This window comes from Ambystoma mexicanum, chromosome 3q (assembly GCF_040938575.1).
Source record: "Ambystoma mexicanum isolate Mex_15411 chromosome 3q, UKY_AmexF1_1, whole genome shotgun sequence".
Taxonomy (NCBI): Eukaryota; Metazoa; Chordata; class Amphibia; order Caudata; family Ambystomatidae; genus Ambystoma; species Ambystoma mexicanum.
In genome coordinates this window covers 877308926-877323904 of record NC_090926.1, presented here as the reverse complement: position 1 = coordinate 877323904, position 14979 = coordinate 877308926, and the positions used below count along the sequence as shown (strand labels likewise).

The 14979-nt window shown below is 41.8% G+C and overlaps 1 protein-coding gene across 4 annotated transcripts in view; it reads left to right on the top strand.

The window, feature by feature from the left end:
• Nucleotides 1-14979, top strand: part of PECAM1 (platelet and endothelial cell adhesion molecule 1) — a 1005718-nt gene that overhangs the window by 457956 nt on the left and 532783 nt on the right. For all 4 annotated transcript variants that reach the window (XM_069654996.1, XM_069654995.1, XM_069654997.1 and 1 more), the window contains exon 8: nucleotides 11447-11734. In XM_069654996.1, coding sequence (XP_069511097.1) covers nucleotides 11447-11734 — 288 coding nt within the window. The remainder of the gene's footprint in view (nucleotides 1-11446; nucleotides 11735-14979) is intronic.

Here is a 14979-nt window from a genome sequence, read left to right as displayed (position 1 = left end):
CTACTTCCAGTATAGTACCTAGGCTCCCCCACCTGCTCCCATCACAGTCGCTGGGCTCTCTCATCCCACTCCTAGCCAGTCCCTGGACCCTCACCACCCCATCACACACCCTGGGCTCTCCCCACCCTGCTCCCACCACTATCTCATGGTTCCTGCCCATCTGCTCCCACCACAGTCCCTGGGCTCCCCCATCCCCTTCCCAACACAGTCCGAGGGCCAGTGGCGGCTGGTGAATTTTTTAAGTGGAGGGGCATAACTATTTCCCCCAAAAATGCCATAACGACCGAGCACAGTGAGGGAGCCCGAACCAATCAAAGGGTTTTTTTATTTTTTTATTTTTAAATAATGGGTTAGAGCATACTTCAAAAAAAAATGGCAAATAGCCATAGCCAAACAGCAGTTTGCATTTGGTGCTGGGGGACCAGGGGGTAGGCATAACATTTTTACTGGACATATATGATAGATGTCCAGTAAAAAGATACCATCCATGTCCCCTGAGCCCCAGTGGGCCTAACACAATCAGCATGATTATGTGTGTATGCAAGGCGCTAGGGTGCCAAGGGGGAAAGCATGGTATTTTTGACTGGACATCTATGATAGAAGTCCAGTAAAAAAATACCATCCCTGTACCCTGGGCTCCACAGCGCCTCATAAGGAGAGCTGATTTTGGCAGGTGGGCAGTGGGTTTGTGCAACAAAGGCATTTAGGTATTTTTAAAATGCCTTTGTTGTACAACCCCCCCACCCCCCATCCACCACTTGGCAAAATAAGCTCAACAGACCAAAACAAACACACACATTCATACAGCAATCACTCTATCATTCTCACGAGCATCCATCACCATACACTCATTCATAACATAAGCATACACACATCCATACACATGTTTAAATAAAAAAAAAAGAACATAAATGTACCTTCTGAATTTGCCTGGGTGTGGGTGCTGAAACGCCCTGCTCTAGGCTGCTCTGTCCGTATGTGCGAGGAGGCGCAGTAGCTCCCCCTCGTACATACAGACATGCAGTGCCCCAGCCAGCATTTCCAATGAGCTATGCAATGCTGGTGAAGCAAAACGCCCCTGCTCCTGCATGGATCAGTGAGCATGTGCGGCTGGGGAACTAAACTGAACTGTCAAAGGGAAATAGTGTTTCTCTTTGACAGTTCAGCCAGCCCAGGAGCACTCCCCCTCAGCTGGAAAAAAAGCATCTGAGGGAGTGCTCATTGTTTCATTGGGTTGGCTCCTTAACTCCTCAATAATGGCTGAGGGTGCCACTGGGTGGGCGCCCCCTCACCATTATGGATGCGCTGGCCCAGGCTCGGACTGGCCTATAGGGCAATAGGGCAATGCCTCCATCAAAAATGCAAAATGCTACTGTGGTCCAGTCAAAATGGGCCACCTTTTTGGCCAATGTGGGCCAGTTTGATGAGTTACTTCACTATGCAGTTAGTAATTTTGACCATTGTTGCTGAATAAATATTCTTTAAATATCACAATGTACTTACATTTTAACACAAAGGGTACTATTCAAACAGTCTGTGACTAACTGCAGGAAATTTTTTCATTGGGGCCTGAGACAGTTTCATGCTTCAGCCCAACCATGTAACCATGTGAGCCACCCCTGCCCATTTCTTTTTTTTTTTTTTTACATTTCATGCTGGGCTCTCACAGCCCCCCATTTTGTATACCACTGCTCTAGGAAGTGTTGTATTGGGTTGTGAGCCGCCTTGTCAAGGATTTTTAAGAGAAACTGGACCATAGTGATAGATCGGCGCATCTATGCTTCTTTGAGGCTAGGTTGGACCAACCCTGAAGCGACTGAACATTACTGTAGGCTGCCAAGAATGGTGCAAGAGAATCAGTGCATTCTTTAATGATGTTGGCTGGACAGATGTCCCCTTTGCAGATGGATGGTTTTAAGTGTTGTATGAGGTCTAGGACTTCTGATTCAGTGACCTCTCAGAAGGAGAAGAGGTTGTTGTCAAGGAGCGTAGTGCTATGGCAAGGCGAGATAGTGGGGTTGGAGTTAGGCAGGGCTTCGTGTTAAGCTTGGATTTATTTTTGGAGGAGTTTTATTTTGTTGAGTAGGGCTGCTTGTATACTAGAACACAAAGCTTCGTCTTTGGGGTTATCATCAGGGCTGGTGGTGGGAGTGACTAAGTCTCTAAATGTGGCAAACATTTCCTTAGACTGGGACTTGGCGTTAATTCTCTGCGTGTTAAAGAAATAGGACTTGGCTTTGATGATGGCTTCTTTGTGTTGAGCAGATAGTTTTTTAAAGTCTTCTTTAGAAGAGCCAATAGGATTAGTTTGCCATTTGGTCAATACATTACATTTACAGATGTGTAGTGCCTGAAGTTCAGCTGTGAACCATGAGTTAACGTGCATAGACTTTTTTTCTTTTTTGAGTTCTAGTGGGGCAATAGTGTCAATTGCTTTTGTGACCGTGTCAATGTAGATATCTGCTAGTAAGCAATGTCATTAGAGAACGGGGGGTTTAAGATCAGGAACTTCCAGGAAGGGTAGGAGGTTGTCCTTGGTTAATTTACACGCACTGCTAACCCTTGCTGAGGGTGCATAAGTGAGTATTTTAGTGGTGGAAGCTCTGGGAATGGAGAATTGTATGAGGTTGTGATCAGTTCAGGGGTATGGTGAGTTAGAGCTGACGGGGGCAGAACAGTTATGGTCGGCTACCCAGTCGAGGGTGCAACCTTTGCAGTGAGTGGGGTTTGTGACTTCTTTTGTCACACCTTGAAACACTTGTGTATAGACACGCTATAAATGCCATATCATATCATATATCAATGCTGTGGCTGCTTTATCTTTTGGGTCATTTAGGTCCAGGTTGAAGTCGCCGAGTAGAATAGATTTGGTAGAGGTCTTAAGGTTATCCCCTAGTATGTGTAGCAGATGCCCCTGAAAGTCTGAGGATGGGCCTGGATCTCGCTAGACCAGATGCATCGTGATAGTGCAATTGGTGTAAATGGATAGTTTGGCAGAGATGATTTCTGTGTTACCTTCCCGAGGGAGGTTGACCATTCTAGGAGAGAGAGCTTCTTTAGTTATAAAGGCTACTCCTCCCCCTTTTATAAGCTGTCTGTCTTGTTGGAGAGAGGCATATCCTGGTGGGAGAGCTAATGAAATTGCAGGACCGGTTGCTTCATGAAGGCAGGTCTTGGTGATGGCTAGCATGTCAAGTTCGAGGGTGGAAAGGATGTCATGGATCTCAATGGCGTGGGTGGGGAGAGAGCATGAATTTATAAGGGGGCATATGAGGGAGCGGAAAGAGTGCTATTTTTAGTTGAGGGAGTGGTTGACAGTGCTGTGGAGGGATGGGGAGGGATACCAGGTTGACAGGGCATACCTGAAGGCTTCACAGGACGAACCTTTGGTGTGAAGTGGGTGTTGTTGAGGAAGGTCAAGGGCCTTAGTGGGGGTATTTTGGTCGAAGTAACAGATGAGGTGGCGGTGTGTTTGGCTCTTGTGTGGGTGCGGGCATAGAGGCATGGTGAGCGTGTGCCTAGGCTGATGTTCCTACTGGCTGTAGGCCTAGGGTGACTAGGATATTGTGCAGGTTTGGTGTGGGATCTGAATAGTCTGCACGCCAGATAGACAGGGGAGCAGGTTGTCACATTAGCGCACATGGAGGAAGGAGCAATTGCAGAAAGGATGTTGTTATGGGTATTGTGTGGCGGTGACGAACCAAGCACTGGTAAAGATGCAGTGTTGGGTTTTACATGTATATGTAAAAGAATACTCCAGTTGTTTTGCTAATAATTTTAGAGGAGTGGCTCTTTTATTTACCAAAAACATGCAATTGTAGTAAAAGTGAATATTGATACAGGGGGGAGATTTGTAGCAATTAGGCTGCATGTGGAAAACAGGCATCTAATTACTTTGAATGTATATGCCCCCAATATAGCTCAATATGAATTTTTGGGAAAATTGGATGATGTCCTAAAGGAAATGGATGAATATTCATAGGTGGGAATTTAAACACTATCCTAGATAAGGCATTGGATAAATCGGAAATATCTTGTTCATATGCAGAGGAGAGGGCCAGAAAGGATCTCATACAATTAATGCAGTCATGGGACTTACACGAAATTTGGCGTTCACTAAACTCAGGAAAAAAGCAATATAGCTTTTGTTCAGTACCGCATGGTGATGTGATTGCATCATCAGAGACGTCATTTAGGGGCCGACAGGGGTCGCAACTGCGACCCCTGAGGTCTCCCTTGCTACCACTCTTTTTTAAATGTAATCTTTTGGGCTGTGGCCAGCACCATGTGGCTCTTTGCTTTTGTAGTGGCGGGCTTTCTTGTTCAGGCCTCTTAAAAAAAAAGAAATACAGGCGTTTCACAAGTTGAACAGTTTCAGCAGTGACCCTAAATAAGAAAGAATAGGAATAATACATCATTTGTCTTTCTGGAATTCTATACAATAATTGCTAAACTCATTAAACGTTTATTTCAGGCACACTTCAGGGGGTGAGTCACTGATTTAGTCTGTTCTTAAACACCTTAACTCAGCCTTTCATTCTTCTGAAGTTGAGAAATGAGTACCAACACAGGTTGGGTAATATTGTATGTATATTTGTTTGATAACGTAACCATATGTTTCGTAGTGTAATTAGGAACAATGCTATGTGATGAAACTTCCTGTTTTGTCAAGGGGTGAAAGGTTGTGTTCCATCGCTTCCCATGATATCACTTCGGGGTGGGGTCAAATGACATCACTTCCGGTGATCTCTTCAGAGGTCAAGGGTTGTGTGATGTTACTTTCACTACCCCTCACATTTTGATGAAATTATTCCTTGTGCATCAGACATGTGATTGTGATTTCTGATCATGCATACGTGAACTTAAAGTTAGACCATTTGCAGGGAGTTAGGAAAACTGATCGACAATGGAGATTTAATACTCAATAACTGTTCGATCAGGATTTCATTAAACAAATTGGAACAGAGATCTCTTTCTTGCTTGTGGAAAATGCTGAATCAGTTGACAGATTGACTACTGTTTGAGATGCGTTGAAAGCCTTCTTACTTGGTAAGATAATTAGCTATGCCTCATATAAAAGAAAGTAAGTGAAGCAGATTATAAACTATTGGAATCGGATTACAAACAACGTATAGCTGAACAAACGGCCAATCCTTCAGTTCATTCCTTCTCGACCATGATGAATGCTAAATTGTCTTTAGATAAATTGTAAGGGGGAGACAGATTTACTTTACACAAAGCAAGCATTTTGGGAGCATGGATAAAGATCTGGGGCATTATTGGCTGAAAGATTGCGGTGAAGAGAGAGGGGAAACAAGTGTTTTTTATTTCAGAAGATAATGGCACACTTTGAGGAAAAAAGGAAGATATTTGCAGTGTATTGAGAGAATTTTATATATCATTGTATTGTGAAGACAGAATTGTGAATGAAGTTGAAGTGGCTGGCTTTTTAGAGCGTATTTGTATCCCAGAGTTCAATTATAGTGATAGACTTCTTTTGGAAGGAGAAATTTCAGTGCAGGAAATCATTGATTCTATGGGGTTGATGTCTCCTGGCAAATGTCCAGGGCTGGATGGGTTCCCTTGCGCCCTTTATGGTTCATCTTTTTAATGAGATGATTAATTCTGAACAGGTGGCTGATTCCATGAAAGCTGCAGTGATCTTTCTGATCCCTAACCTGGGAAAGATCATTCAAACTGTGGAAATTAAAGACCCATATCTCTGCCAAATGCCGACATAAAACTTCTGGAAAAGATTTTTGCAGTACATATTAACCCATTGTTGCCAAAGCTGATTTATCAAAACCAGACAGGATTTATTTTTGGCAGAAATAGTTTTGATAAATTAAGAGAGCTTTTAGATGTTGTGCATTTAAAAGATAATTCACTGGATTCTTTTGCCGCAATTAGTATTGATGCATAAAAGGCATTTGATAGGGTAAGTTGAACTTTCCTTCGACAAGTATTGATAAAAGTCAATTGTGGATCTCGTATATTGAAACATTTTAATGCATTATGTAGAAATGCTGAGGCAAGGGTCTCGGTGAATGGTTGCTTATCTCAGCGTTTTCCAATTTATTGTGGTACTCGGCAGGGTTGTCCTTTATATCCTCTTTTTTATCTTTTAATTGAACCCCTAGCCATCTCTATTAGAGGAAATTATGATATTAAAGGTGTGTCATTGGGTGATTGCATCTCCAAAGTCCTACTGTATGCAGATGTTCTTCTAGTTTTACTTTCTGATCCCACCATCGTTTGAGGAGTTAGTTTCAACTCTGCAGGAATTTGGCTGTATGTCCAATTCCAAAATGAATGTCAAAAATACACAGATTTTTCCTATATCATCTGCGTATCTTAGACAACTCCTGGGTGTTGAATGAGATGTATGGGCGTAAAATGGATTTAAATATCTGTGTATACATAGCTCTAGGCAAGTAAATACCCTGTTGGCTTATAATATACTCTCTAAACTAGCGGAAATAGCTACATTGTGTTTGAAATGGAGTAGGCTGAATCTGACTTTGTGGGGAAAAAAATACATGTTATTAATATGACCCTGCTCCCAACATTGCTTTATATTCTTAGTATGCTCCCACTTCCATTAACAGGAAAATCAATTTGCGACATTGATAATGTTTTTGGGACTTTATGTGGGGAGAGGGTGGCAGATCTAGGATCCCTAGAGATGTACCTAGGAAGCCGGTGCACTTGGGAGGATTTGGCTTTCCAAATATTGCTTGGTATCACAGTGCATTCTCTCTTTGCACATTAGATTTCTGCCTGAGAGATGATGCTGCTCTATGCCTGAATTGGATTAACGTAGAGAAATCCTCTGTTCATCCAATCCCTCTGGATTGCCTCCTTAGTATGGACAAGAACTTATCTATTGATAAGACTCCTCCATTTGTTAGGCATGTCCTGAAAGATTGGAAGTAATGTCGTGAGACTTTCTGAGCTTGGAATCTTCTATCTGGAGGAACTCAGCAATTCAATTTAATAATCGTCCCATTTCTTGGCCCTCCTGGCAGTCATTGGGTATATGGAAAATTGGGCCCATTTTTCATGGAACTTCTATGCTTAGTTTTGACTTCTTGAAATTTGAATATAAGCTATGAATATCAGAAGTAGGCCGTTATCGGGCTTTATGAGATTTTTTTAATTGTTATTTGCACCATTTAACACTTCTTTACATAGTGTTCCACCTATGTTGCACCTGGCTAGGTGTCAGCTTCTAGTTTGTATGACCTTCTTGCATTTAAAGGTGTAAATGTGGCATCTGAATGTGAGAGGAAGATATGGAGTTCTGAACTAGGTTCTCATCTATCAGATGGTGAGTGGCATCGTATTTGTACAGGCCCTTACCGATATAAAATTGATCTGGATTTGAGCTTTATTCAACATCGGGTTACACATTATATTTATTGGTCCCCTTTGAAGATGAAACGCTGCAAACATATGCAAGATGCTTTTTGCTGGAATTGAAAATCAGATGTTGGAACAGGTTTGCATATGTTTTGGTCATGCCCGAAAATTACTTGTTTCTTGGAGGCTGTCATTCAACGAATAGACTGTGTGCTGGATCCTACGCTCCCACATACTCTTATGGATCTTCGGGTGTCTGCTGATTTACTCTTTTGGGCATATAGAGCATTGAGGGTTGCGAAGAAACACATTTTAAAATGTTGGTAAAGTGATGCCATGACCTTTCTATTTTTTCAAGTAGGGAAAAGTAATGTATCAAAGGTTGAGAAAAATGTATACATATGTTGCCATATGGGATGCTTTCAATTATCTCTATTCATGATATTTTTTGTATTTATTTAATTATGTTTTTTTCTTCTTCCCTCTCTTTCTCTTTCTTCCTCACTATTTGACCTTCACTACATTTTTTATTTAATTACTTGCTTCTACTTCTCTTCTACTGTAGACATTCCCAACAAAAATGTTTAAATGAACGGAAAGGGGAGGGAAATATAATGGGAGAAGGGGGAGGGGGCAGAGGGGAGGAGGGAGAAGTGAAGGGGAAAGAAAAATAAGAATGAGTTTACTGATGTTGTTCTAATGTTATTATTGTATTAATTCCTTATTTAGATTTTTACTATAGTATTTATTTGTTTCTCTTTGAAATTTTTAATAAAAAGATTTTAAAAAAAGAAGGAACTGTCTTGGGTGCTGTACCTTTGCAGTGCTTGGGCCCCAAAGCTGGAACAGCTTGCCAACGATATGAGGGCAGAATCTAACCACAAAGTGTTTAAGAAGATTACCAAGGAATGGCTTCTTAGACATGCTTTTGAAACGTAGATATAATTCCTCTATTACTCTAAATGGCTTTTCCTTGATATTTCCTGTTCTTATCAATGATAGATGGCTATTCAATTAATAAAAATATACATTTGTTTGTATTGTACTGATTATAATCCTACCTTCAAGTATGTCTCTCCTCGCACAAATGACGTTTTACTGCAATGGGATGCTTTACAAAACTTCAAATAAAACAAGTCAACCAAACCATATCCTTCAAAATATTATGAAACTTTGTCAATCGCTCACTGGACTATGTATATCATCCAAATATGCAAATGTATCTGGTATCCCATTTAGCACTCCTTCAATGGCTAACCGAAAAATCATACTGGTGCCTAAGTTATGATCAAATGTTGGCACATGTACCTGAATTAACAATGATGCATTTGGAGTGTTGATTGAACATTTACATGATTTGATAAGGAGTGGGGCAAATGCTACATTCAGATAATTGTAGATGGGTGGTTAGCGCATGTCCAGCAAAGGACTATCATCGGGTGGTATTGTGGATCTAGAAACAAAAAATCTGGTCCCATTGCAAATATCACTTTCTTCATAGGATATTTTCAGCATGCACATTTTTTCACAAAGTGGCTTTTGAATGACTCCTCATTCTGTTATTTTGTTAGATAAATAATTTGTATCCTCCAACTTCCACAGGTTACATATGTTCAGTGGCTTTTGTTGCATTTCGCATGTTTACTGATGAAAATTGCAGTTAAGCAGTGTGATGAATTCTGAGGAGTCATCGCTGATTCCCCTGTGATGATATCCTCCCACATGGCCAGGCGACAGCAGTCGTTATTAATCAGGACCCTGGGGTGGTATTATGAGGGAGGATCATGTGGGAGGCGCCAAGTATCGGGAGAAGGTGATGACTCCATTAAGAGAGACGCTGTATCTCCCCTCCGACCCCCCTATAAAGAAATCCCTATGAGAACCAGGATCCAGATGGCATACTGTCATTCTGAAGAGAATACCATTCACACCTCATATAAACATAATACACACCCATCTCCTGTCTCTGGTGTTTTTGTGCTATATAAAAGTCCCAGACAAACTCACCTTAGAAGTCCTATGAATCCTGTGTACTCCAACTCCCATCGAGCCTCATGTACTGAGGCTAGGAAGCCGTAGATGGGGTTAATATGGATCAAATGAAACACCAAACTGAATGTGCAGGCTAGTTGTTATAATGAGGCCCAAATTGTGAGGACATTTAAAAATCGTGTCCACATTGGAGGAACAGAGAATTGGAGGAACAGAGAGAAGCCGAATGGAAGAAGAAGTTAGCAGAACCATGGGAGAAGGCAGAAGCACGGGAACTGCCCATGCTGTTGAGCGCTGGTGTTCTCAGACTGCCACTTGCAGGCAGTGCTTACTGGTGTGGCACAAGGCCACAGAAGATACTGCAGGCACCATGAGAGGACTGCTGGGGAACCGACAGCAACAGAAAAGCTACCAGGAGCGCAGTCGAGTCCAGAAGCAGCAAGCTTACTGGCGGACAAAAGCAGAGCCAGCAAAAGAGCTGTGAGAATGACTGTTGAGTGGAGAACACCACCCCTAGGTGAAAGATTCACTTTAACAGCGTGCCATGGGTCAGAGGTTATGCTAGACACCGGTGTGTCTGCCCAGAGATGTTAGGGACCCGACAGGCATGTGAGCCATTAAGAGCTCATTTTGTATACTAACTAAGCAGAAAACAAAGAAAGAAGTTGCACAAGTCCTCATGTATGAAATGTCAATGTAAGGGAGGTTGGAACAAGTATTGCCACATGCCAATGAATACTAGTGAAGGAGTTAAATGGCAAAACATGGGCAAGTCTCCATATATTAATGTGGGGGAAATTGGAACAAGTAATACCTTAAGTCAAGAAAGTATAAACAGTAAAGGAATACAACTGTGCTATCCTAAAAGACAGTGAAAACATTAAAAAGACACCCTGGTGAAGGAAGCACATCAGGCATTACACATTTGAGGGTAAGATACCTGGTGGGGAAACATACCAGGGGATATGCACTCCAGAAGGGGATTCCTGGCAGGGGAGTATACCAGGTCATCCATTTTGAATATACTGAGGAGTAAGACATTGGGGATAGATACCTGGCAGGAGAGTATACCAGGGAATCTGATGAATTTAGTCAAGCCTTCCTGGTAGTGGAGTATACCGGGAGGTTCTCAGTATCAAGTTATTATTTGAAAGAGACATTCTTCCCAACCTAAAGAAGTGGTTGCTTGAAAGAGCCATGTTTGCCATCGTTAGGAAGTGGTTGCTTGAAAGAGACATTTTTGCCATCTCTAGAGAGTCATTATGTGAAATAGACACTTTTGCAATCTCTAAGGAGTAATTATTTGAAATAGGCACTTTTGCCATCCTACCTGAAGGCATATTCAGGGGATGGGAACCACCCTCTGGATCCAAGGATTGATTTGTTGTATTTATCTATTTGTTTTTGAGAACTTTTCTTTCCAAACCTACATCAGACACTTTCCTTACACTCTTAGTTGTTCAATTTTAGTGTGAGGGTCAGATTAATGTTTGAACGTTGCATATCATTTTGACGCAGACTGATCTCAAGTTACAGTTTCTTAGGTAGGGAAACTCTCTATAGGTTAGCGACCCATATCCAACCCTTTTCTTTTAATAAAGATGTCTGATCTTGAAAACACTACCACTTTGTATCGCCTCTCATTTCTGACCCCTCACACCGGAGGCGTTGCTGGGGAGTGGGGGGGTTTTGGGGGCTATAGGCCTGGGTCTTTTGGTTGTAGCCCCGGATAGAAGCTCAGGGGTTGCAACCAAAAAGGCTAGCTAGCCCCCGGTTCTGACAGTCCCAAAATTAGCATAGCCCCGGATCTTTTACAGACCTAGCAACACCCCTGCCTCACACCAGTAACAAATGATTTCTACCAGATACAGTGTGGTTTATGCGTGTTTGGTTATTGGAAGTTGAGCAGTATTTGCAGTGGAAACATTTGCCACTCCACTGATTATATAGGAATACCATTTGAAAGCAATAAACACCACTAGAAATCTAGTTCGAGGATGCAATTGGAATCAGATATGTACCTGGAAAACTTGAATTACTGTTAAGGATTATTGCTTGTACTAAACATTCTGTTTTGGGGTATCCTTTGCAGTTCCAGTTCAAAACGCGAGTCTTCTCCTGATTCCAGAGAATGGCGAAGTGGAGGACGGAACAGGCTTGAGCTTAGTGTGTAAAGTAAAGAATGGATCTTTTCCAGTTAATTTTACCTTTTATCATAAAGATGAACAGAAGACGAACCATGTTTTGTACACAACATCTGTGCATGCTCACAATGCTAACTGGATGAATTCTGATTTCAAGAAGTCAAAAGAAGGGATTTACTCCTGCACAGCTTCAAACAAGGCTAATTTAGTCACAAGTCGACACCTCTTGGTAAAAGGTAAGCAGTGGTTTATCATACCTCATATTCTAAAACAATCTAATGCATTTGGCTGAGAAGGAAGGCACCATGTTTTTTTAAACAACTTTATTTTTTGGTAAAAGCAAGACGGTGACCGGACAACAATTCAATACATAATCCAGCCAGTCGATTCTTTCCACCTGATCAAACACCACGTCCTCCAATTTTAGCAGCAGTTACATGTATTCCGCTCCACATGGCAGCTCCCACTAAAGCATTACCCAGCATCTGTGCGCCCCTCTCATACATGACATTCACAATAGTGAAACATATTTGAATAAGCTGGTCTTATATACTGGAGGAAGATCATTATCAGCATATTCAATGAATGTCAACCAGGCACTGACATATTTTGCATACAATCCCCGCGACAAGGCTGTGATTATATCCTCAGCAAGGATCTCCCAGACTTTTCCCCACCATATATGGATGGGGAAGGCCCCATTTTAAATGTGCAACAGAATACATGTTGACGCACTCTTATGCAATCATGTTTGTCTTCCTAAAGAGAAGCAATAATACTGCCATGTTGATAGATGATGCTAGCCAATGAATACCAATGGTGTTACTGTGTCTTTAACAGGATAGCATTACTTTAAATAAGTGATGCCATGTAAGGATTAGGATGTCGGATGAAAGAACAAAAGCATGCCAGTAAAGTGATCTCGGTAGGTGGTATGCAGGTGTGAGCCTACCGTGAAAGATCCCTAAAATAAAGCAACAAAAACAGACTCACCAGGGTCGTCATACTAGAGACAAAAGCATCAGACTACTGTAATTATGTATAATAATAATATAGAGTCAAACAATTACAACTGACAACATCAAAGTAGAGATACTTATACATCTAGATTATTATGTAATGGTACTTCTTTTTAATAATGGTATATCACTTTTTAATGAATTGAATTCTAAACTTGAACCTGTGAATATGAAGGGAGACAAGGTAGCTTTGACAAAATTTAACTAAATAATAAAAAGATGGTTAATACATTACATTGCATAATCAATTAATAACAGGGAACTCTAGATCAGTTAATAGGATCAGAGAATGTAATTGTCAGATTAACAAAGAAGGCCTTGGAGAGCACATCTTTGATCCAGGCCTCAGTCTTACCATAACTTCCCAAAGCTTTCTTTGCCACCACCTTTGTTGTTGTGCTTGTCGGTCTGGGGGAGAAAAAGAGAACCCAGAGGAAATGCCTGATGAAGGAATGGGAAGTATTTCTGAGAAATAATAAGGGCTTGGCAGATAACTTCCAAGACATTTGGGCAGTGTCCCAAGCTCAAATTCAAGGGTGTTTAATAACCTGCTGTACAGATGACATAAAGGAGGTGAACAAAGTATGTGGTACACATTTAGTTCTGAAGAGAACAATCAGTGTGCATGCTCAGTTACCACTTTGCATGGGTGACCGGGCTTACAGCACTTGTGGTAACCCACAGACCTTACATGACTACTGAGGTCACCCGCCATAGCTACTGTTGGGTGTGCATATGGCATGACTGAGAGCCTGACTTGAAGCCCATGGGCCCCTGCTGGTTGTCGCAGGCCTGGTCAATGGTGCTATTAATGGCCCACTGACCCAAAATGATGTCAAAGTGGCCTTTAGGCCTGGCTAGGCTCAGGTCCATTCCCGTAGGCCTCTGGCATGCTCTTTGGACAGGGACCAAGCCCTGTAGCCACTTTGGTAGGCTTGGTGGGGCCTGATACATGTCTAAAGCTCATGCCCACAGGCAATGACCATGGGCCCAAGGATCTCTAATTGGAGCAAAGTGGAAAGTGGGCCTGCCTGAAGGCCAGACCCAGTATCCACTTCGAGTGGTGTGGCAAGGCTGGGCCATGGCTATTACCTAGGCTAGTTTGCCACTGGCCATGACTGCAGCTATGCTGAATGGGCACATCGGGTATCTGGTACCCAAATGCCTGAATGCCACATACCATACCCTGGGCAAAGATGAAGGACCACAGGTCATGCCCAGTGGGTATTGTATGTATCATATTAAAAAAACCTTCATTGAAAAACACTGGCTAAGGTTCAGCTTGCATTAAAAAAACTTTGAAACTCAATGAAAAACTTTGTTAAAGGCACATCATGGTTGCAGAGCAGAACACAACCGCACAAATTCACCAGTTATGGCTCTTAAACCAAATATAGAAATATGTAACTCATTTAGGAAGATTCTAAAAGCACTACATTTCTGCGAGCCTTCCTGAGTTTACAACCTTAATTAATATAATCAGCATTGCTCTTAATCTTGCTTACGTATTTCCAGTAACTTATTTTTCTGCTATGATTCCCTTTCCTGTCTTTCCATTTCTCCCACTTCTTGTACCTTCCTTTACTTCTATCACTTTATATCAATTGCTGGCCTCCAGCATTGTTCCTCTGCGCGCGCGCGCACACACACACCCATCAATTTGATATCCATCCCATCTATGTTCTTTAAATACCACGCTACTGGGAAACCTTATCATTTGCACCAATCAGTTTAGCCTATTTATTTCTATTATGCACGCTGGGTTTTGAATTAGTGATGGCCATGTCCTCAGAAGCCCAATCACTTACTCAAAGACTTCTGCCTTGAACAATGCACTTCAACTCCACACTTACTAGAACTGACGTACCTGTGGGAAACATTGGAAGGAGACTTGTTTCACTCTAAGATTAACCTCAATGTGAGGGTTATCCAGCAAAAAATGTTTTTTGCTTGTTTTAGAATTCAAGAAATGCATGCTTTGGGACTGTGATAGGGTAAAATGGTTCCTGACGGAATCTCTGAAAAGGGTGGGTATGGTATTTGGTGACCACCTGGTCAGACACCCAACATTTTGCTGTCTTTCATGTTAAAGTGATTCATGTATTGACAAGGAACAATACTACTGGATCTGTATTGTTAGTCATTGCCAGGAAACCAATATCAGGGGTTTGAAAATCTACAGGGAGAGGACATGATCGCATATGTACAGCTGCTATCCAACTATGAGACAGTGATGTATGTAAGAGTGGTCAAAGAAGGTCTGTACCTGGATATATGGGCATCATTTAATGAGTTGTACGGCTGATCAGTGAAAGCCTAAAAATGCGGGTGCCATTAACATACTCAATCCTCAAAACTGCCTTGTGTTCTTACTGTCTGTGTTGTGCTGTGTTTGTGGTTCTGTTGTGTTGTAGCATGTGGACTTTGGGTTATAGCAAAGAAGGGAGATTAAATTATCAATT